The 25,445-nt window shown below is 37.8% G+C and overlaps 1 protein-coding gene across 1 annotated transcript in view; it reads left to right on the plus strand.

Annotated features, from left to right (window-relative positions):
* Positions 1–409: 409 nt before the first annotated feature.
* Positions 410–25,445, plus strand: part of LOC133563307 (aminopeptidase N-like) — a 32,348-nt gene continuing 7,312 nt past the window's right edge. The window contains exons 1-16 of the mRNA XM_061917371.1: positions 410–772; positions 2,250–2,556; positions 2,948–3,090; positions 3,190–3,326; positions 4,862–4,988; positions 6,978–7,132; positions 7,317–7,430; positions 9,402–9,545; positions 9,683–9,748; positions 11,622–11,687; positions 17,994–18,169; positions 19,463–19,539; positions 19,785–19,918; positions 20,006–20,061; positions 23,540–23,687; positions 23,924–24,015. Of these exons, the coding sequence (XP_061773355.1) occupies positions 466–772; positions 2,250–2,556; positions 2,948–3,090; positions 3,190–3,326; positions 4,862–4,988; positions 6,978–7,132; positions 7,317–7,430; positions 9,402–9,545; positions 9,683–9,748; positions 11,622–11,687; positions 17,994–18,169; positions 19,463–19,539; positions 19,785–19,918; positions 20,006–20,061; positions 23,540–23,687; positions 23,924–24,015 (2,249 nt within the window). The 5' untranslated portion in view covers positions 410–465. The remainder of the gene's footprint in view (positions 773–2,249; positions 2,557–2,947; positions 3,091–3,189; positions 3,327–4,861; positions 4,989–6,977; positions 7,133–7,316; positions 7,431–9,401; positions 9,546–9,682; positions 9,749–11,621; positions 11,688–17,993; positions 18,170–19,462; positions 19,540–19,784; positions 19,919–20,005; positions 20,062–23,539; positions 23,688–23,923; positions 24,016–25,445) is intronic.

Here is a 25,445-nt window from a genome sequence, read left to right on the forward strand (position 1 = left end):
TCAATAAACATTTTGATACTTGCCAGACAGATCCTTGACATGAATATTAAAATAATCTGTCTTAATGTAAAGTCGCACTACACATATCAATATTATTAGTTCATGTAGGTTTTACATTGATATGTCAAGAACAAATATTAAATGGATAATGCATTTTCTACACAATGTTCCTTTCCAAAATCTGACATCCAACAATAGTATATGTTTAAATCTTGATTATATGAATGTGTAAGCTGAACATAAATTTAACAATGGATTTGAACACTTACAGTATTTTGTTTTCAGAAAGACAATAATGATCCATGTGATGGAGTCCATCTTAGGTGGGTTGGGTTAAATGTCACTGTTAATGCATCACTGCTACAGGAAAAGGGAGGAGAAAGCCTGTGCAGGGCTTCAAATAAAAGTTGACCTTTTTCTATTGCATGCACACTTTCAGACAAGAGTGTAGTTGCAGGTAGAAAAATGGGGAAAGGATTTTTTATTAGTAAAGGTGTTGGGGTAGTTTGTATCATCCTGGGAGCTGGAGCAGTGGCCACAATAATTGCTCTGAGTGTCGTTTACTCACAGGAAAAGGCTAAAAATGATAATCAAGTATTGCCAACAAATGGAGGAAGTACATCCAAGCCCCCGGGGACCACGACTGTTGCCCCGTCTAACAACCCTTGGGACAAATATCGACTGCCCAAGAACCTGGTACCAGACCTCTATTATGTCACACTGTGGCCCCGGCTTACTGAAGATCCAACGACTGGTCTCTATATCTTTACAGGTAAATGTATTTCTATATAATCAAGGTTTGTTTCCTGAGTCTTTAAAGTCCTAAGAAGGCCCTTTGCCATCAAGATCAAATCTGATATTTCACTTTCTTCTTGCACATTGTTAAGGTTAAATGTAAGTTAGCATTCAGGGGACAAAGGCTGACTTTTGTCTTTTCAATAATATTTGCTTTATTTTTGGTCGTAATTTTCATTGTGTTACTTCATTTTACATGATCTTTCTGAAGAGAGGTTTTTTTCATGTGAAAAAAACAAAACAAACAATGTCCAATTATTTTACATGTGTACAATACATTGACAGTTATTTCACAATACCCAAAGACAAACATGACATGGAAGTCCTTCATTTAAAAAAAAAAAATGTTGGATTCATACATCAGATCCATCAATCAAATTAAGCCCTAGACAAAATTACCAAACATGTAATGTTTTTATTTTATTTTATCCCTTTAAAGGCCTTTTGATTAAATTATGTAACAGTTGTCAATTGCCGGTTGTATGAATTTGCATAACATGAGTTAAAACTGTTGTAGTAATAAATACAAATATAAAAACCAAGGTGCTATTTGCCGAATGTAAATAAAAACAGATATATTTTCAAAAATGTTTTAAAATGTGGTATTGACAGGCTGCAGAAGCACATGGTGGGAACAGTTGACCGGCATAAAGTATTATGCACACAATGCAAGAAATAATGTATTTAATTTTTCAGCTTCAAATATACATTAAAACACAAAACAAGTAACATAAAGTCCCAACGATTGTCACACACACTCAGTGTGGTGAAATGTGTCATCTGCTTTTTACCCATCCCCCTGGGAGGTGAGGGGAGCAGTGAGAAGCAGCGCGGCCACACTTGGGAATCATTGGGTGATTTAACCCCCAATTCCAAACCTTGAATATGAGTGCCAAGCAGGGGGGAAATGGGTCCCAGGTTTATAGTCTTTGGTATGACTCTGCTGGGGTTTGAACTCACGACCTTCCAGAGCGGACACTCTAACCACAAGGCCACTGAGCTGGAATGTGGAATGTGGATAAATGAATAACAGGCAAACAAACAGACAGTTTTTTGTTGATATAAATAACAAAAGCTCATTTAAATAAGGAGGTCCACACCAAAAATCAATTGTACATGCAGCCTTACTACATGGACCCCGACTTAAACAAGTTGAAAAACTAATTCGGGTGTTACCAGTTAGTGGTCAATTGTACGGAATATGTACTGTAATGTGCAATCTACTAACAAAAGTTTCAATCAATCAATCAAAAAAGTAAATAGTACAAAACACGCCCACTAATAGTGCCTGCAATTTTATAGTTTGCACACTTTGTTTAGTGCGGGATATTTGGATCTTAGTAGATCATGCCCTTTGTAGCCTACCTTTTGTTGAAAAGTATTTCACCTTAAAGTGTGTAAGTTATGTCAGTAGTCTAATATTATCTTGTGAATGCTGTTGTGTGTCATTCCAGGTGATTCCAGTGTAGAGTTCAAGTGTGTCGAAGAGACAAATTTGATTCTCATCCACTCCCACAAGCTAAACCACACCAAATTCCCAAACAACCATTTTGCAATGCTGGTCTCAGTGGATAATGGCTCCAAAGCACCATCAATAGTGTCCTCCCGGTTCCAGAAAGAGACTCAGTACCTTGTTCTGGAGCTTGATGGTAAACTGATGAAAGACCACAGGTACAGGCTGCAAACAAAATTTACTGGAGAACTGGCTGATGACCTCGGCGGCTTCTATAGAAGTGAATACATGGAAGCTGGAATAAAAAAGTATGTGCATACTGTATCTATTATTGTGCTTAAATTGGTGCAAAATAAACCTTTGTTGACCTTTCATCTATGTAAGATAACATTTGCTTCCCTGTTTTGCTGAAGTGTACTATGATGTGTGCAGAAACTTTGTTGGTTGGCTTTGGTAAAATAGGGTCAACTCAATTTCCCAGACGTAATAGTTGTGTAGTGGTTCACAAATCTGACTTATTTGTAGCTGGTATGGGATGAATTTCTACTGAATCAACACCTCACAACCGCCATTATCATAGACCGATATGGTTTGTCTTTCCTTCTTAGTCAGATAGCATAGGATAGGATAAGCGGTTTTCCAGAGGACTGTACTTGATGTAGTGATGTAGATATAAATCGTTTGTGTTTTATCATTCAGGGTCGTGGCCACAACTCAGATGCAGCCAACAGATGCCAGGAAGGCCTTCCCTTGTTTTGATGAGCCGGCTATGAAAGCCGTTTTCCATATCACTCTGATCCATGCCGAAGGAACTCTGGCACTGTCTAATGGCGAAGAAAAAGGTTAAGATAAAAGACAGTGATCATTCCCAGAGATAACTATCGTGTTAATGGTTTTTAATGTGCCTATTTGATATATTCCATTGTGTAATTTATTTCCAGAAAGAAAGAATGTCGTTATCGATGGTCAGTCTGTGCAACAGACAGTCTTTGAACCAACTGAGAAAATGTCCACCTATCTGCTGGCTTTTATTGTCAGTGACTTTGACCATATTGCTGACACAATTGATGGTGTTAAGGTAACTTATTCATTTGAACAATAACTAGTGTCTTATATATAGCTTTGTTTAGTTCCTTACTATCAGACAAGTTCTAAAAACTGAAACCAACAAACCCAGCTGTTTCCATATTGTATGTACTGCAAAAGATGTTCATTTATACATTTAATATGAATTTATAGATTACCTATTACCCATCACATCAACAATATGCAGCAAATTATATATATGTTTTATTTGTGATTTGTTTTTATTAGGTATGCACAGATATTGCATTGACCCAAGTACAAAATTACTCAGAATATAAGATGATCTCTCTTTTTCTTTTGGAATTTTCAAAACAATTTCAAAGAGAATCTTTTCAATATCAGTTAAAGCATGTTTCATTCATCATATTTCATCAACCATATTTCATAGCTGCACTACAGTGCACTACAAATTAGCATCATAATGACTCTGGGTGTTCTTATTTTTGTTTCGGTAATATGGTCTGGACCGAATACAGTAGTACTTCAATTTACAATCTTTATTGGTTCTGTGATGGAGCTCTCAACTAGTAGTAACTAAGTATCTCAAATAAACGTAAATTTAATTGTTGTTTGCCCCCCCAAAACAGCACAATTTTAACATATACCATGCCTTTTAAAAATAAAAAACTACTTTTAGATAGGAAATATTGTATGAAAGAAGACAATATAATTTACTACAAACAACAACAGTAGCTGAGATAGGCACCAGCGCCCCGCATCCCCAAAGAGAATAAGTGGTAGAAAATGGAAGGATGGAACTACAGTAGTTTCATAAAGTAATGCAATATTATTGTATTATTTCTTTTTAATTCGATGACTCATCCACTTCTCAGCACTGTCCTTCACATTCACTTCTTTCCCATGTTTGGGAAATGTTATGTCCATCTTTAGCAATAAGCTCATGTCATAGTGCATGAGTAACACCAGATGTTTTAGTTGGGTCATTCAGGTTTCACTATAACATTTGCTACTTCAAATAATGGCAGGAATGCTGGTTACTCAAATGTTTGCTTGCAATTTAAAGCATAACTATTAGCAGAGAGACGGCTCTAATCCCACAGCACTCTTAAATTGAGGTACTACTGTACTTTTTTCCTTATAGAACTTAGGGGTTTGTGCAATATGCTTAGAACACGCAGCATAACTCATGAATGACGGATGTTCCACTGAATTTGGAATGAACACCCTTAGTGGTTTACGACATTTGAGGTTTCATTGTAAACTAAAAATAAAAAGGCAGAAGTGTGGTAATTGGTAATTTAAATCTAGAGTACCGTTTGAAAACCTTGCACTGTACAATGTTTGACTTCCTCCAACATTTTTTCGCATTCAACATCTCAAGATGAGGATAGCTCGATTAATTGAAGTAAAAAAATAATACGCACTGAATTAATGCCTTACTTACTTACTTCTTAATTTCCCCGCGGGGATTAATAAAGTATTGCTGCTTCTGCTTCTTACTAACAGGCATCATCGGATTAATTATACTGCATTTACTTTGTGGATGTGCTTCTGTTCTGTGTTTAGATCCGCATCTTTGCTCGGAAGTCTGCTATCACGGCTAAACAAGGAGAGTATGCTCTTCAAAAAACTGGACCCATCCTGAAGTTTTTTGAAAAGTATTACAATTCCAGCTACCCTCTGCCCAAGTCTGGTAAGTCAAATGCATTGTCTTTGCATAAATCTTATTGATGGATAAAATATACCACTTACTTTATCAAGTACAAGATCGACTTTATTATTCAATTTTTTTTTTAATTTGGTGTAGGAAACTTTTCAAACAAATAGTTCTTAGACTGTGCTCACTTGTTCTCGTCTGTGGCCAACTCAATGCGTAGGTAACCCCTAATTAGCATTGATAACATCACTCTTACAAGGGATGGTTGTAACTGCATTCATGCCCAAGTACGAGATCCCCTTTCAAAATTTTTTTTGCCCATCATCCTTGCAGTACCCCTTCGAGTATACCACATTTCTCACATTAGGGATCAAATCTGATTCGTGCAAAGGTTTGGCTGCATACTGGCCAACAGCAAACACATTTACACTGTTGTGTGCACACTACATGCTTATCTACTTCATGCTCTTATAAAGATAATGAAAGGTGTTTACCAGTGCTTATATTTTCTTCCCCCCACACACTCATTTCCTACTGCCAAAATAAACATAATTTAACATCATCATAGTCTTGCCAGCTTAGTAATAGCAGTAGTAGTTAGATGTCGTGGAATTTGGTGAATATTGACCCAATAGTGCGCGGGTTCCCTCCGGGTACTCCGGCTTCCTCCCACTTCCAAAGACATGCACTTGGGGATAGGTTGATTGGCAACACTAAATTGACCTTAGTGTGTGAATGTGAGTGTGAATGTTGTCTGTCTATCTGTGTTGGCCCTGCGATGAGGTGGCGACTTGTCCAGGGTGTACACCGCTTTCCGCCCGATTGTAGCTGAGATAGGCGCCAGCGCCCCCCGCCACCCCAAAAGGGAATAAGCGGTAGAAAATGGATGGATGGACGGATGACCTAATAGTAGAGTAGCTTCAATTTTAATTATTGAAGTGTTTTGCAGTTATTTTGCATAATTTTTACCTGTGTGAATACAGTAGTTTTGCAGATATCAGCTTTTCCAATAAACTGCTGCCTCTTCTCATTCCATAAATCAGTTATCAACAGACACGGGCCTTTTCTGCTCATTGCAATTTTTATCTTTCAGTGGTTGACTTTTATGACACGATATTGGAACTGTATTGTCGTTAATCATACATTAGACAGTGCATATTTATCTTTAATGAAAACAACAAAGACATTTAACACCTGTCTTATATAAAGACATTGTATGTATTTTGGTTTGTCAGCCAATTGTGTTCCTAAAACATATATTTATGCATTTCCCCTCTCATCTAGAGTAGGGATGTTCTATTAAATTGTTTTAGGGCCCACATTTTCAAAAAGGACCACAGGGCTGGACCTCAACCTACACTATTAGTCTTAAGCTGTATATTTTGGACACTAAACACTAGACACTAACATTTGATTTTGCTCTATTTATTTGTCAGAGTTACAGGAGCGCTCTGCTGTTTTTTAGGACTTTCTGCGAAAATGTGATTCCCTCAGAATTTTTTTTTTTTTTGAACTCAAGAACCACGAGCTGAAAGCCCAAATGATGAAAGAGAGAGGACCTAAAATAGAACCCAGGGGAACACTACTAGTATACCTAAAGAAGTTGAACACACGACTAAAGTAAACAAACTACAGCATCACCTTAGTTACATAAATCACATGACAAAAATAATTGTAACTAACAAAAAAGAGAGACCCTAAAGTTGTGCCTTAAGGAACACCTCAGTTATGTACATCACAAGTTTGGACCCTAGTGTTTTGTTTGCCATCAAGGTATAAATTTCAATGCAAGGATCTGCCAATGTGTTTACAGTGGTCCAAGTTCCCCTGTACATCAGCAGCACTCAAGTGTGTTCAGAAATATGCTGCAAAAAATGTTTGTCCCCCAAGTCTTGAACTGAATCTGGGTCCTCGGGCCGCTTGTTGATTATTTCTGATCTAGAGCCATCCTGGGTTTTTTCATCTTGCAATAAAAGACAGTCATAGTTAATATTAGTGTAATAAATGATCTCTTCCTAAATACAGATCAGATTGCCCTACCCGACTTTAACGCTGGAGCTATGGAGAACTGGGGTCTAATCACCTACAGGGAGACAGCTCTCCTCTATGACAAATCTTTCTCCTCCAACTCCAACAAAGAGAGGATAGCTTCCATCATCTCCCATGAGCTTGCTCACATGGTTAGTGTTTTCAAATACTAGCACTTGAAAGCTTTTTTCCTACTGAAATGACTAACTGCTACAATTTAAGGTTGCTATCACCATCGTTGTTTTGAAAAATCTTTCATTGATGAATTGATAGATGAAGCATGATGTCATTAGTTTCGTTGAACAACAGTCACATTTTGGTCGTGTGCTTCTTTAGTGGTTTGGAAATCTGGTGACCCTCAAGTGGTGGAATGACTTGTGGTTGAATGAAGGTTTTGCCTCCTATGTTGAGTACCTTGGAGCAAATGAAGTTGAACCAGACTGGAATGTGGTAAGGACTTCTGTTCTGGGTCACAGCCGCATTATCGCCTGCACATTTTAGTATGAATGCAGTGCCAAGTAAATACAGCACCGATGCAGATGCTGACCAGTACTCTTTACTTAAAACTAATTTCTTTAATGTTGGAATTTGACAATATATGAATGTAACAATGCAAGGAAATTCAACAATCAACAAAATCATAAAATCATTTGTTTATTCCAATTTACCACTTACAATTGTTAGAGCAAAATATGGTCAATAGTGCAAAAAACAAAACAAGGAGCAAAAACAAAAACCCTACTATTGACTCTTATTCAAATACTATTTCTTATGTTTTGGTGCTGGCACTTTTATCATTTTTAAATTCGAGTAATCACTCTTTCGAATAATCATGATTAAACACAGGTTATAAATTGTTTGCATAAACTAACCTAAAAGAGACCCCAATTGTTTTGACATTTCTGTACAACGGGCTGTATTTTTTAAATCAGATTAATCCCGCTTTTGTATTTTGATTAATCGCACTTGCATGCATAATTTTAATTAACTTTAAAAACCCAAATGTAATTTCATTGTCACAATATCATAAAGGAGCATTTTTTAAATGTTCTACTTGTATGTACGTCATTTATTTGTTTAAAACCTGATTAAAGGGGCATGTGCAGACAAAATAATATACGTGATTAATATGCGTTTATACATGATTAATGCGATCATTTTCTGTGATTAATCCAATGAGATAATACAATAAACCTGACAGCCCTACTTTTTATAAGGTTTGCCCCCAAGGCCCTCCTGTGTCAAAGATATAGGAATAGGTGTCATTTACATGTGAACCGAAAAATCGTTGCAAACTGTACTTTTGGATCAGTGCCAGCGCTTAAATGTACCAGTAGTTAAAAAAAGAAAAATCATACAAACCAAGACAAATCCTTGTGTGCTAAACATAATTGGCCAATAAAGCTGATTCTGTGAAGCTTGCGTGGGATAACGATGCCGGATTTGTTCCTCAGTGGATGCGTCGGGCAAGAACACAGCGTAAGGTAAGCAACAAAGGATTTATTAAACTAATAAAAAGGGCTAGGAACAAAAAAAAAACTGGTGCTAAGCAGCAAGGCAAACAAATGACGCTAGCATGGAAGCTAGGAATACAAACAGATACACTAAACTTGGCACAAAGACACAAAAAGGGAAAACAAAAACTACTAGCATGAAAGCTAGGAATAAAATAAACCGCAGTGTGGGAGCTAGCGAGTAATAGCATGAAAAGTAAGTCATCACCAGTTGCGTGAAAGCAAACTAGGATCCGAGACAGAAGAACGAATAAGGGCAGGCTTATATAAAGCAGTGATCAGTAGAAACAGGTGTGCGGGAACCGAAAATAGCAGGTGGAAATAATATGCAGCCATGGTGACAAAGCAAACAGGAAATAAGGATGTCCAAACAACAGGATGTGGAAAAAGGAACAAAGCAACAATATGTGAAGATCCGACCAACGAATCACAACAGATTCTGATATTTAAAATAAACAATGCCTCTAAACAGTATTTTAATGGAATACGGTGACGTGCAAGTTAAACAGAATAGTAATTTAGATACTTCAATAATAGAAATAAAATGATACCAACTGATTACCAAATTAAACAACATGAAATGACTTACCATCATTTTTGCCGCAATACAGGACTGTCATTACGGAACCGAGTTATGCTACCCATCCCTAATCCAGATTTGTTTTTGTTTGTAAACAAAATCAATCTAACAATAATAACAACACAACAACAAACTCAAATTAAAAAATAAACAGAAAATAACTGAAAATCTCATCACGCTAGTATTGATCTGATTCTGATACTACCGTTTGTACCGATAACATAGATATTTTGATGGATTTGCCTGCCATACATTAATCACTCACACGTTGGCTGATAAATAGTAGGTTCAGTAATGGTTGAGTGACAGCCGTGATTCCCTCCACAGAAAGACCTTATTGTGCTCAGTGACATCCACAGAGTGTTTGCCGTCGATGCATTGGCCTCCTCTCACCCTTTGTCCTCGAAAGAAGAAGACATCCAAAAACCAGCACAAATCAGTGAGCTGTTTGACGCCATTTCATACAGCAAGGTGACGTAATGCACGCATGCCTATACAACGCATTTGTGGATTAATCCCAACATCTTATCCTAGTTATCATACAAACAGCTTTGCATATTTTGTAATAGTCATGAACAGATTTTGAATGACTATTCTTTCATTTTTAGGGAGCATCTGTTTTGAGGATGTTGTCAGATTTCCTGACTGAAGAAGTGTTCACAATGGGACTCAGGGTGAGGATAGATCTATTTATCAATCAATCAATCAATATTTATTTATATCGCCCTAAATCACAAGTGTCTCAAAGGGCTGCACAAACCACAATGACATCCTCGGTAGAGCCCACATAAGGGCAAGGAAAAACTCACCTCAGTGGGACGTCGGTGACAGTGACAATGATGACTATGAGAAACCCCAGGGAACCGAAAGCAATGGATGTCGAGCGGGTCTAACATGATATTGTGAAAGTCCAGTCCATAGTAGATCTAACATAACCGTGAGAGTCCAGTCCAAAGTGGATCCAATATAATAGCGCGCGTCCCGTCCAAAGTGGAGCCAGCAGGAAACCATCCCAAGCAGAGGCGGATCAGCAGCGCAAAGATGTCCCCAGCCGATACACAGGCAAGCGGTCCATCCTGGGTTTCGACTCTGGACGAGCGGTCCATCCTGGGTCCCGACTCTGGACGAGCGGTCCATCCTGGGTCCCGACTCTGGACAGCCAGTACTTCATCCATGGCCACCGGACCAGACCCACTCCACAAGGGAGAGGGGGACAGAGGAGAAAAATAAAAGAAACGGCAGATCAACTGGTCTAAAAAGGGGGTCTATTTAAAGGCTAGAGTATACAAATTAGTTTTAAGATGAGACTTAAATGCTTCTACTGATGTAGCATCTCGAACTGTTACCGGGAGGGCATTCCAGAGTACTGGAGCCCAAATGGAAAACTCTCTTTAGCCCGCAGACTTTTTTGGGGCTCTGGGAATCACCAATAATCCGGAGTTCTTTGAACGCAGATTTCTTGCCGGGACATATGGTACAATACAATCGGCAAGATAGGCTGGAGCTAGACCGTGTAGTATTTTATACGTAAGTAGTAAAACCTTAAAATCACATCATATATACATGTATGTATATATATATATATATATATATATATATATATATATATATATATATATATATATATATATATATATATATATATGTCTTGATTGGATTATCCAGAGAATAGTGCTCGATACCGTGGTAGAGCGCAATATGTAGGTGTAGGTCTTGTGATTTTTCCCACACCTACATATATATATATATATATATATATATATATATATATATATATATATATATATATATATATATATATATTACTGGAGGAAGAAGAGTACAGTCTTAAAAGTTTTACAATTTGTGTATCCATGTACTTGCCAAATATGTGTCAATTAGTTAGGTATGAATTTATTATGAAATCAGTAAAACTTTCCACCCAATAGTGAGTTAATTGTTGGTATTCTCAATTTTGCATGTACCAAACGTACGAGGCGTGTCAGAAAGTTCCAGGAATGCGAGTACTTTCCACAGTGCAATGAACCAGTACGTCTACAAAATATCCTGCACCACTTGCTTTTGACGAGGCGAGAGTTGTGGCAAGACAACTTGTTGCTGCTTCCTCAACGATAAAGCAGCTGCTAACAATGCCCTGAGCATCCGGCAGTTTCTGGCAGAGAAGAGCATTGCCGTGCTGGAGCAACTTCCCTACTTACTGGGTCTGTGGGATTTCCTAATTTTTAAGCTCAAAGGTGTTATGAAGAGACACGTTTTTCAAGACAGCCATGATAACGGAGCTACAGAAGATCCCAGAAGAGTCCTTGCAGGAGTGCATAAATGCATGGCAGATAGTTGTAGTTAAAATATATGTTTTGTGGCAATTGTCCTGGAACTTTTCTGACAGGCCTTGTATAACGATGATAGGCAACTGACTCAGACAGATGGCACCCAACACAGGTGCCCAGATAATCCAAGTAATAAACATGAAAACGCTAGTCAAACTAATCAGCTTTTCAAACATGTATTGATCAACTTTTTGTAATTTTTTTTACTGTGTCCTTTTAGACCTACTTGGCAGAATTTGAATTTGGAAATGCAGTCTACACAGACCTATGGAAGCACCTGCAAATGGCAAGTTTTGAATATGACTTTAAACAAAACTTCAGGCGACAAAAATAACAGGTGGTGCAACTTGGTAGCAGTGCTGGTTATTAGTAGCTACAGTTTAGCTATGTAAGGTTATGGTATTAGTTTATTTCGAATATGCATACAATTACAATATGATACAACGTATATTTCCAGTTTTTCATCACAGCATTTCCGATTATGGGGTGCCAAATGTAAAAATTAAATTGCAGTGTTTTAGCAGACATATATTTCAATATTTTGCTCAGTTTTTTCATATTGTTATTTATTTTCTCACATTGAGCTCATTTTTCTCACATTGAGCTCATTTTTCTCACATTGAGCTCATCTGTCTCACATTTCACAAATAATTATTCACATTTGAGGTAGAACTTATGTGGTGAATATGAATGTTAAATGTAAATTTTTAAAATATTTCCGCTAGAAACGTGATTGAATTTTTACATTTGAGACCCCATGGCTACAATACATAGATAGTGTGACATCACAGCAGCAGGAGACTAGTTGAAAAAAACACACCAAGTTTCATGTTGACAAACAAAATACATTCAATATGAGCATCAACCTTAAACTACAGGGCGGAGAGACTACCTCTCATTTATAAGGTTGAAAATACTTACAAGTTCGTTTAATTACATCCATCCATCCATCCATCATCTTCCGCTTATCCGAGGTCGGGTCGCGGGGGCAACAGCCTAAGCAGGGAAACCCAGACTTCCCTCTCCCCAGCCACTTCGTCTAGCTCTTCCCGGGGGATCCCGAGGCGTTCCCAGGCCAGCCGGGAGACATAGTCTTCCCAACGTGTCCTGGGTCTTCCCCGTGGCCTCCTACCAGTTGGACGTGCCCTAAACACCTCCCTAGGGAGGCGTTCGGGTGGCATCCTGACCAGATGCCCGAACCACCTCATCTGGCTCCTCTCGATGTGGAGGAGCAGCGGCTTTACTTTGAGTCCCTTTGAGTTTAATTACAGAAAAAGCTAAATTAAAAGTAATGTGTTTCATTCAAAATCGTATTGCTCTTTCCACCTGCTTCTAGAGTCACTCAGGAATTGTGTGCTCTGATTTTTTTTTTTTTTAGTAGGAACTCCTGTATGATGGCGGAAGGAACTGAGACAAAAAAAGTTAAAAAAAAAAAAAAAATTACCATTGAATTATTCCTTTACAAACAAGACATACAGAAAAATTAAATACAATTGTATTCCCTTTTCATTTTAGTACTTCTGTATTAAAAGATAGGGAGTTCTTTTTCACCCACTATGTAGAACAGATATTGACCCTTGGGTGAACCCCTTGGTTTTGGAAAGTGAGATGTTATTTCTTCTGTCATTAAGTAAGTAAGTCATGAAAAAAAACCATACACATGTCATAAATAATAATATAAAATGAATGTTGTCTTAAAAGTTAATTAAAACATTGCTTGCATCGAATTAAGAACATCTTATTTTACCTACACCCCCTTATTACAAATGCCAATTGAACATTTCACTCAACACAGACGTCATAACGTCATGACAACTCACTTTCAAAGGAAAAACTGCCCGTTTTTGGAATTTTGTGTATCATTCACAATCCTTATGTGAGACACGTGTACGTATGTTTTTCTTTTTTTTCTAAATGAATTCTAATTTGTAAATAAATACTAGCAAAAGTCAGCTAACAACGGAGCTATTGGGAATCGCTCTATAAAGCGCTATGAATAACATACATAACTTCCAACATTGTTTTATTTACAAGCTGTAACTATGTAATGTAGTAACAAACACATTCATACTAACATGTATTATCTACGTATTTACAAGCGGGCAGCACGGTGGAACAGGGGTGAGAGCATGTGCCTCACAAAACGAAGGTCCTGAGTTCGATCCTGGGCTCAGGATCCTTCTGTGTGGACTTTGCATGTTCTCTCCGGGACTGCGTGGGTTCCCTCCGGGTACTAGCTTCCTCCCACCTCCAAAAACATGCACCTGGGAATAGGTTGATTGGTAACACTAAATTGGCCCTTGTGTGTGAATGTGAGTGTGAATGTTGTCTGTCTATCTGTGTTGGCCCTGTGATGAGGTGGCGACTTGTCCAGGGTGTACCCCCCTTCCGCCTGAATGCAGCTGAGATTGGCTCCAGCACCCACCGCGACCCCGAAAGGGACAGGCGGTAGAAAATGGATGGATGGCGATGCATTAATTTCACAGACGCATCACAACGGACACTAGTTCCTTTAACTACTAATCATGGCAGACTTGATGAGCGCCAATGTGATGATCCAGAACCTTATATTTTGGAGTCTAAATATACGGAGGGTGAGTTACAAGTTTTAGAAGCTGAGTGATAAGCAGATCCGACAAGTTGCACTAATGCTAATTGCTAAATAGGAAATGCAAATTATGAACGTACTGTAATAAAACATACAGTTACTGTACAATGTTTGCTCTCACTGGGATGCTGACTGATGGGGTGTTTATACCTTCCTGCATAGATAAAGAATTAATCGTAAGACTTACCAGGTGAAAAAAAATGAGCGTCTTTTCGTGTCTGTCTCGCGATCTGAGGGTCTACGTTTAATGTCAATGTTGACCAACTTCTTAGCTCATAGCCACAAGTATATATATATATACATATATATATATATATACATATATATATATATATATATATATATATATATATATATATATATATATATATATATATATATATATATATATATATATATATATATATAAATTAGGGGTGGGGCTTCACGGTGGGAGAGGTGTTAGTGCGTCTGCCTCACAATACGAAGGTCCTGCAGTCCTGGGTTCAATTCCAGGCTGAGGATCTTTCTGTGTGGAGTTTGCATGTTCTCCCCGTGAATGCGTGGGTTCCCTCCGGGTACTCCGGCTTCCTCCCACTTCCAAAGACATGCACCTGGGGATAGGTTGATTGGCAACACTAAAATTGGCCCTAGTGTGTGAATGTGAGTGTGAATGTTGTCTGTCTATCTGTGTTGGCCCTGCGATGAGGTGGCGACTTGTCCAGGGTGTACACCGCCTTCCGCCCGATTGTAGCTGAGATAGGCGCCATGGATGGATGGATGGATATTAGGGGTGGGCAAATTAACGCGTTAATTACGGGTTAACTCATCAATCTATTAACGCCGACAATTATTTTATCGCACATTTGCGTATGTTGTTTACATGCTTTTATTTTGTTAACACCTTTTCTTAACAAGATGGCGTCGCCCGGATGTTCTTCGGCGTCAAGGGGCTCTTGGTAAAGATGGAACATTTGGCAAAAATACCGGACAATTTTGCAAATTTCATGGCTGGCTTACAACGTGGTCACTCCGGGATCACTTACGACCGCCAGACAATTCTGAATGTGGATGGATCGGGCCGTTTTGGACTGAATGAGGCGTGCTTGCTAGACCGGCTATCTAGCTGGGGAATACTTTGCCGGCTACATCCAGCGGCCTGTGAAGCAGCGGAGTATATCTGTTGTCTGTCTATTTATGAATAATGCAGACGAGGAGTGTTGGATGAGTTCTTAATGTTTACTTTCAGAGCGTGCATATCACAACATACAAGATGCCGTCATGGCGACACAACCTATACCGGGATGCCACGCATGCTCGTCACTCTTGTTGCATGCTGGTTAGGGTAGTTCTTTTTTCCCCCGGCTCATAACATCACAATATAGTACCATGTATATGCGTTCAGTTTATCAAAGCACCAAGCAAACAATCGGAAAATTCCCATCATATCAATTCCTAGATATGGTCATAATTATTTTAAGTGCACTACGCAGAATAAACACAACATTATTAATATTGCTACTACGGATAATTTGATCAAAAATTCCCTAAAACAGCCCACTACCTATAATATAGGTTTTTTAAACATAAAATCCCTGATAAAATGTATTTCTCTGCTGTTACCTCAGAAATTGCCTATTCAGATGTTATGATTGTGGCTCAGAGATTTGTATGTAGATTATATTTATTTTCCATAACAAACAGGATAACTTAAATACCCTGGCAGTGGCAATAAGCTTAAATGTTTTTATTTACATTTTTTGAGTTGATTTTCATAAAATATACTACTTAACTGCTACTGTTTAACAAGGACTGATTTAAATTGTGTTTGCACAACAAATATTTTGGCGTTTTTGTTCATGTGGGAGAATATTCCAATAAAGGTGCACTACACACTACTTTTGAATTCATTATTGGGCTTTGCGTATACAATGCAGTTAATCGCGATTAATCTGAGAAATGGTGCGATTAACTTCGATTAAAATGTTTAATCGTTGCCCAGCCCTAATATATATATATATATATATATATATATATATATATATATATATATATATATATATATATATATATATATATATATATATATATCATCTCTACAGAACTGTTTCATGAGGGGTTCCGTCACTCATCAGGAGATCAGGAGAAAAATCTCCTGATGAGTGAGGGAATCCCTCATGAAACAGTTCTGTAGAGATGAAGTAGTCTTGTGATTTTTTTCCCAGACACATATATATATATATATATATATATATATATATATATATATATATATATATATATAAATAAATGGGTTGTACTTGTATAGCGCTTTTCTACCTTCAAGGTACTCAAAGCGCTTTGACACTACTTCCACATTCACCCATTCCCACACACATTCACACACTGATGGAGGGAGCTGCCATGCAAGGCGCCAACTAGCACCCATCAGGAGCAAGGGTGAAGTGTCTTGCTCAGGACACAACGGACGTGACAAGGTTGGTACTAGGTGGGAATTGAACCAGGGACGCTCGGGTTGCGCACAGCCACTCTCCCCACTGCGCCACGCCGTGTGTATATATATATATATATATATATATATATATATATATATATATATATATATATATATATATATATATATATATATATATATATATATATATATATACATATAGATATATATATATATATATATATGTATATATATATATATACATACAAGTAAAATGTATGACATATATTTTAGAATGAGCTTTTACTAACTCAGAAGTGATGCAGCACCACATGGGCTCGGTATGTCAATAACTGCAAAGGCAAGCTACCTCTCTGTGATCAAGTGCTGCTCGAAGTAGTTCCTCAGCGTTAGCGCTTATAATAACAACATTGCTAATATTTGGTTAATTTGCAAGCCACGACATGTAAATGTGATATTGTTGGTGGTTTTGGGATTCTTTTTCAAGGGCTTTATGAGTTTAAGATGTTCCTCCTATTAGGTGCATTGATAGCCAACGTGTCCATGCTGTATATTACAAGTTAGAATGTATAAAAAAAAGACATATTTCTTTTTGTCTTGCATAGGGATTGTAAATGATAGGCAACATTCTCAACATTAAACATTCACACACAGTGCAAATTGGAACAAAGTTGGGGTGATAGAAGAAAGGTGAACATATAATACATCTTTTCGTGGCAGCATAGGAGAAAGTTTTGTATCATTCCCTTTTGCATCTCATTGCCCATAACTGTCAGCTGTTGAAAGGACCCTCAAACAAAGTTAGAATTAAAGGCATCGCTAATTTTTAAAGACAGCGGGAGACTTAACTTGGTGAGCTGCACTAATAATATAATCATAATAATAATAATAATTTAATATAATGATTTGTATTATCTACCGATACTAATCATATGTCTATCAGCTTAATATCTACTTTACACTCTGAAGTAAAAAAAAAACTTGACAAATTAATAAGCATATGAAAGTGAATAAGGACAGGTTTTATGATTATCTCCCTGGTTGCTAATGTTGTTCTGGAGCGGGAAGTCCGGGGGTCTCTGCTGGAGCTGTTGTCCCCGCGACCCGTATCCAGATAAGCGGTTGAAGATGGATGGATGGATGTACAAACCTATTTAAAGTTTTTACAATTGTTTTAACAAACAAATACATGCAATAATTCGTTTTTAGAGCATGTAAACATACCAAGTGTGTGTGTGTATGGGGCGGCGATGTTGGGTTTCAGGTGGGATGGGGACCCTCTTGGAGTTTTGTGTATGGGGGCCCAGACTTGGGCGCTATATAAAACACGTAATAACAATCGGATAATGTATGTACACCGTTCATTTCCATTGAGACACTCAAGTAACAATTCTCTGTCCGATTTTACATTTAATGTAAATACATCCTTTTAAACACCCTAAACACCATAATTGGATGAAATGGGAAACTTGACATCATACAGAAGTTTACTTCAGGAATTCTCAGTTTAATCCGACTTGTCACCTAATGGTCCGACTCTTCTTCCAAAGGCGGTGGATGCCAATAAGACTCCTCTTCCCAACAACACAGTCCATAACATCATGAACACTTGGGTGCTGCAGATGGGCTTTCCTGTCGTTACCATAAACACAATGAATGGAGAAGTGTCCCAGAAGCACTTTCTCCTGGATCCAGACTCTGAAGTTACCGCTCCATCTCCATTTAAGTAAGAACAACGCTGCTTGTATATATCGGTGGAATTTACATCTGACTTCATGTTAATATTGATTACAAGCTAATAATTTACCTGATGTCCACGACTGCTTGTTAAAAGCTACTTTGCCAGCATTTGAAGACTTGCTTATTATTGACTTTAGCTGCAAAGGATTCTTTGTTTGTGACTAACTGCCAACCAATCCAGCCCTTTTGCCCAAAGTCAGCTGGTATAGTCTCTAGTTTTTCCCCAGTCCGAGGAGAAAATGATGAATGGATGTTTTTCCAAGCCAAATTGAATCGTACAAAAATGAAAGCAAATTTTTCCATAAGGAATGAAAAAACATGCACCTGGGGATAGGTTGATTGGCAACACTGAATTGGCCCTAGTGTGTGAATGTGAGTGTGAATGTTGTCTGTCTGTCTGTGTTGGCCCAGTGAAGAGGTGGAGACTTGTCCAGGGTGTACCCTGCCTTCCGCCCGAATGCAGCTGAAATAGGCTCCAGCACCCCCCGTAACCCCAAAAGGGACAAGCAGTATAAAATGGATGGATGGATGGAAATGAAAAAATAAATAAATACTGCAAAACTGATTAATTTGTTATGGACACCAAACATTTAAACAAATAACACAATTCTAAAGGGAATGATTTTATGAATGTATGAATGACTGTATGAATGACATTCAGCATCACTATGACCTTATATTGATAATGCGATAAGAAGAGAGAAAGAAAGGTTACACGAACGCCACCTTTGTACTTTGCTAAAAGTATAGTATTATTTTTAATTCGATATTGTTTTTCACCTTCTTTATCAAAATGTTGGCGCTCACAACTTTCTTTGGCACTAAGGTTACTCATGTTTGCAGTTGCACTCAATAAAAAAACAAAAACACACGGAATTCTTTGGGCACTGTGTTCTGCTGAAAAAATGCTATGCACAATGTTTACACAGTATATCAATATCTGGATCATATAAAACGAGGGTACGAAAACCAAGGCGCCAGTGTATAAATTCAAATAAGTTTGCTGCTTTGTTTGCAATAACCTTGTAAGAACTATTATTTTCTACAGGGCACATTTGTCAGTTACACATTTCAGAAGAAAAAAATTGCCTTGTTAAGCAAAGCAAAAAAGTCCACTGCATAGGACATTTGTTATTAGGGGGATAGACAGTGATTACAAGTGTTTTCAATTATATAATACCAACATTTAAATGCTATGCTTCTTTTGGGAGATAGCACCTCTTCAAACAGAAACAACTTGAATGTAGACCAGCATGTAAAGATAATATATGTTTTGCAGCTATGAATGGATTGTCCCCATCAAGTGGATGAAGAATGGCTTCCCCCAACAACCAGCATGGTTGACTACAAAAACAGGTATCGTAAATCAGGAGTGGTTTCCTCTGCATTTTTTTTAAACAAATTTTAATTAAAAACTAGTTACCGAATTAAACTTTCAGTCATGCGATTAAATGTGCTGTAATATGCATTTTCCTGGAGGTTTGGGAACTTTTTTTTTAAATTTGTTAAAACGTAATTTTCACATCACTTGCCTCTTGTGGTTACAGTATATGCTAAACACAAGTCTTAATGACTAACACATGCAGCACTTTCCTTTGTAGCTACATTATCGGGAATGAAGACATCAAACTCTGAGTGGCTACTGGCCAACCTCAAAGTGGTTGGTTACTACAGAGTCAACTATGACCAAGGCAACTGGGACAGACTTCTGCAGACTCTCAATACCAACCATTCTGTAAGACACTTTTTGACATCATTACACTGTTTCATGCTTAAGTCATGTCATATTTCTAATATTGTTAGTATTTAATATTTTCCCCAGGCTATTCCAGTTATCAACAGAGCTCAGATAGTGGATGACACCTTCAATTTGGCCAGGTACATGACAATGATGAAATTATTTTTTCTGCTATTCGTGGGGGTTACATTCCGACAACGTCGGCAAATAAATGCAAATAATTGAGACCATAAAAAAAAGTCTATTTTTGACACTTATATCAATATCAAGCAGTCTTTTGAGGCTGCTGCATTGAGGCGCTACTGTACGCTTCACTGCCTTGCTCCTCCCACTACTTGCATGCTATATTAATATGCCGTACATTTGAGGATTCAAAATCACATGTTTTATTACTGACTCACAGTACAGCAGGGGTGCCCATTACGTCGATCGCGAGCTACCAGTCGACCGCGGGGGGTGTGTCAGTCGATCTCCAGCCAGGCTTTTAAAAAAAATAGACCTAAAAATTAGTGATCATCAATCTTCACCAAGACGTCACTTAAATGACATTCACGGTACCGGAGGGTCTTGTGAGATGACGCTGGCTGCTGCAAGATCATTATTATGAAAATATGACCGAGAGGAAGGCGAGAAACACTTTTTATTTCAACAGACTCTCGCGCCGTACCTTCCGTCAAAACTCTAAAGGCCGACTGCACATTTCCTATCTGCACAATAAAAGCCCTGCTTCATGCTGCCTGCGCTAACTAAATACAGAGTCTCGGAAAACTGGCGTGCACAAGCGATCCCTCAGAAAGCTGCCGTGCACAAGTGATGTGCACGCCAGCTTTCCGAGACTCTTATTTTGTTAGCGCAGGCAGCATGAAGCAGGGCTTTTATTGTGAAGATAGGAAATGTGCAGTAGGCCTTTAGAGTTTTGACGGAAGGGACGGCGCGAAAGTCTGTTGAAATAAAAAGTGTTTCTCGCCTTCCTCTCTGTCATTTTTTTATAATAATGAACTGGCAGCAGCCAGCGTCATCTCACAAGACCCTCGGGTGCCGTGAATGTCAATCAAGCAAGCTACGGAATTTGCCGCCAATGTTTTTCTTGTAAAGTGTATGGAAGCTGGATGAATTAGATGCCAAAAACCAACCACTTTCATGTGGTATTGTACAGAAAAGACAACTTTTTTTCTCCTACATTTGAAAATGTGGGCGTTATCATCATTACTGTCTGATTCCAATCAATGCAAGTCATCAGAATCAGGTAATACACCAACTTATATTCTTGTCTTTGTGAAAGAAAGACATCTATATGTGTTACACATGCTTGTATTATCATTAAACACATTTAACTTGTTTACAAAAATGTCTCTTTCATAAATAAATAAATATAAATGATATATATAAATGAGGTAGATCCCCTCGAGTTGGTCAATTGAAAAGTAGCTCTCCTGCAGAAAAAGTGTGGGCACCCCTGCAGTACAGTATATAGTAGGGTTTTCCCAATATAACATTTTCACTTCCGATATTGGAGCCTTGAGTATTATATGATACGGATATTAATCCGATAGGATATCAGTAGGAATCAATACTCATACTTTAATTATTTTTGTAGTGTGTGAAATGTTACAAAAGCTTTGATCCAGTGAAATTATTCAGATAGCAATAATAGGTATGGAAAACACTGTCTTTATAATACATTTATGCTTTTAAAGTTATGTGGTAATTTATTTTTGGCAACACCTAGTAATAATAATTCATTGAATTAATTAATAATTTATTATTTTGTAATGTGTTTCTACCTTGGGGACTTTCGATCTGTAAGTATATACAATTATAAATATTTGATACTTGTTTGTATTGACAAAGTTGTGTTTTAGACGATAATATTATTCGATTAAGGACATTTATTATGTATGTCAGGCTTGTGTACTTGGCTGTCATGTAGCTAGCGCCTACAAGCCTAAAGCCTACCATGTTTACATTTTGTAAATGACTTCTTTAAAAAACATTACAAGGAAATATCAAACCTGTGTGCCTATTTGTTTGTTTATTGGACTTTTGGCATATGCAGCCCAGAAATACAATTGGACACATGTCAAACGTTCTTTTTTTCTCATCCAAAAAAGTAACCCAAAAAAATTATATATCTAAAAAAACTGAAAACACAAATCAGTCAAAGAAGAACAGGCAAATTATTCACGTGAAATAACAGACAACTGTACTCCTAAATTTCCCCAACACGGTCCGGCAATACACAAAAGCAGACAAAAGGCTCATCAATTATGTACCTTCCAATTACCTTTCAATCAGCGTTATATTTGAGATCAGTCTCTCTTACATATTTTAGGTAACCAACCCTCATAATTTTTAAAACTTAACAGAACAACCATTCAATGACAGCGTGGCAGGGAGGAGCTGCAGATCTTCTAATGTAGTACAATGAGTCTTCTAGGCAATAAAGTAGCAAACGCTACAAGATTCTTTTTGGATTCACTCAGCGACGATGACAGCGGGGCTACCTAGAACAGTCCGCTTAGAGAATTCGGTTCGATCTTTTCGCCAATTGCCAAAAACAAAGCATTAAAAAAAGTCAGTCCAATAACTGCAAAGGCTTGGGCAAAGTCAAAAAAATATGTATTAAGTTAGTTGGACACTGTTGACACCGATCACATAATACCAATATTCCATCATACATCTTAGCCAGCCGGACCTTGGTTTAATAGGTACGATGTATTAGCTTGCATTGAATAAGGCCGTGTTGAGCACAATTAGAAGACTTATGAACTATACCTAAAATCTCTGTCCAGCTCTCCTCAGACAGGGTCACTATTAAGTCACCCTCCCAAAGTGATTCAATTGAATTCAGAGATTCAGGGCCTAAATAAAAAATGTTATTCAAATACGTGTAATTGCTCATTTTAAAGTCGGAAGTGGTGTCAAAAACGACTCTAAAACTGTCAGTCAGTAAGTTTGGAAAACTGGGAAAGTATTGCAAACAGAACTGTGCATCTGTAGTTGTTTAGAAAACTATTGATCAGGGAGAGAAAATGTATTACAAAGTTGTCAGAAAGAGGCAAAAGTGTTGTCAATGATTGGCTGTCTTAAAAAGGCACTATCAACAAGAGAGGGAAGGAAAGCATGGTTAGCAGTGACGGGTGCAAGACAAGAAATAGTCTGTAAGCCAAACTAGCCCGTAAACTGAGCTCAAATTCTAAATTAGGTTTTTACGATTGGAATTTTTGTAAAAGCTGACGTAGAAAAGAGGATGGCAGAGTGAACCAGAGCCCTAAGAGATACTTGGTTTAGTTGATTTAGCCACCATAACCAACCATAAGAGAGGGGGTTCAACTGCTTAATATTGCAGCCAATATTTAAGAATTCTAATGTTGGTGGCTCAGGGACATTTATCTTTTAACTGGCCAATAGTCGATATCAAGCAATACTTGTTTTTTTTCTTTTTTTGCTGATATCGGACCAATTTCAATGTCAGATTTGGACACTTTTAGTGTATGGTACACTGTATGTTCTGTTGCATACCTTATGGATCTTGCCATGTATTAAATGTGCAGCTGGATTTACAACATTGTACAAATGATAATGTCTTATTTTCACAACGTTGTTTTTTATTCAAAGGGCAAAAGTCATCCCCACGCTGCTGGCTCTTAATACCACAAAGTATCTGAATAATGAGAGGGAATATATGCCCTGGGAGTCAGCTCTGAACAACCTGGACTTTTTCTACCTGATGTTTGACCGCAGCGAGGTTTACGGTCCCATGCAGGTGAGGTCTTCATTCCGTCATATGGAACACAACACGATGACAATTGGTAGAAAATCTTCCCAGAAAAGTGGACCCGAACAAGGGTGTAAAGGGGAGACACCGTATTCCATGTTTCCTTTAAGAATCCAAAGTCCCAATACTTTTGCCATTTTGAGTGTTCAGTGTGTGCACATCACAATGTTATGTCCTCAATGTTTACAAGATTTGTAAAAGTAAACTCTTCTTGCTTTTTTCAGAAATATTTGCAGAACCAGGTCGTTCCTTTATATAATTATTACAAGACCATGACGGGAAATTGGGCAGAAGTACCAAAAGGACACATGGACCAGTGAGTAAAGATTTAATTTATTTAGTCCTTTGATCCTGCAGAGAGTAATAAGAAATAGATTCCAAATCAAAGTTAAATATCACATAATCTTTTTTTATATCATCTTTTTTTCTATAGTATAAATAATTATTTTTCCCACAAAGCTACTGCCAGACACACTCAAGTTATGCATTAGTGGTAGGAATAACAGAGGAACATTAAGTTAAGTTAAAGTACCAATGATTGTCACACATACACTAGGTGTGGTGAAATGCATTTGACCCATCCCCTTGATCACCCCCTGGGAGGTGAGGGGAGCAGTGGGCAGCAGCGGTGCCGCGCCCGGGAATCATTTATGGTAATTTAACCCCCGATTCCAACCCTTGATGCTGAGTGCCAAGCAGGGAGGCAGTGGGTCCCATTTTTTTATAGTCTTTGGTATGACTTGGCCGGGGTTTGAACTCCCAACCTACCGATCTCAGGGCGGACACTCTAACCACTAGGGCACTGAGTAGGTGGCCTAAAGGAACATGTGATTCACAATTATCTACATATCTTGATGATATTTTTCCCAAGGCTTACATACAATATTATTGTTTTATGGCAGTGCAATAATTTATTTCATGTACATCCATGTACCTCCAGAAGGAGAAACATGTAGAAGGCAACATTGTACATTAGGCTTACAATTAATCAAAACATTTAATATTCAAATACGAAAATTTTATATTCACTAATATAGTCATAATTTTGCTACGAGTACAGTTAGATAAAAACGTAAATACAATTTTTTCCAAGTGTAGCTAAAAGGACATTGATTGCTATGTTGACAGCACACTGAGTGACTATATTGTCTATGACTGTAACGTACATCTTAATTGTAATTTTTATTACCAAATTTGGAGATGTGTAAATTGCCATGTAACATTGCTAATACTGATTAGTAGCCTGTTTATGGCAAATTCAATGTAAATTCAATTGAGTTAGTCTATTTTTAGGAGTCTTACATTACTTTTAAGTGACTTCTTCTTGCTTTGTCTGGAAAAATGTATCAAGCCAGTTTGGCTGAGTCAGCTTTAAGGGCCTAAATGCTTGTTTACCGGCCAGGTGCTTGCAACCGGATGTGACGTCAAATGCAACACTGATATCAAAGTATGGCAACGTTTGATTTTACGTGAATCGGCACCTAGTGGTGCCGACAGACTTTGATCGGTAACTGTAAAAGTACAACATTTGGTAGGCTAACGCATCCCTCTTCCCTACCCATGCCACAACGTTACATTCACATTCTAACATACTGTTACTCCAATTGTTAGAGTACTGAATGTGTTAGAGTCTAAGACAGGGGTCGGCAACCCAAAATGTTGAAAGAGCCATATTGGACCAAAAAAAATTAAAAATCTGTTTGGAGCCGATAAAAATGTAAAAAGTCTTATGTAAGTACTATAATG

Source organism: Nerophis ophidion, linkage group LG12 (assembly GCF_033978795.1).
Source record: "Nerophis ophidion isolate RoL-2023_Sa linkage group LG12, RoL_Noph_v1.0, whole genome shotgun sequence".
In the NCBI taxonomy this organism is placed as follows: Eukaryota; Metazoa; Chordata; class Actinopteri; order Syngnathiformes; family Syngnathidae; genus Nerophis; species Nerophis ophidion.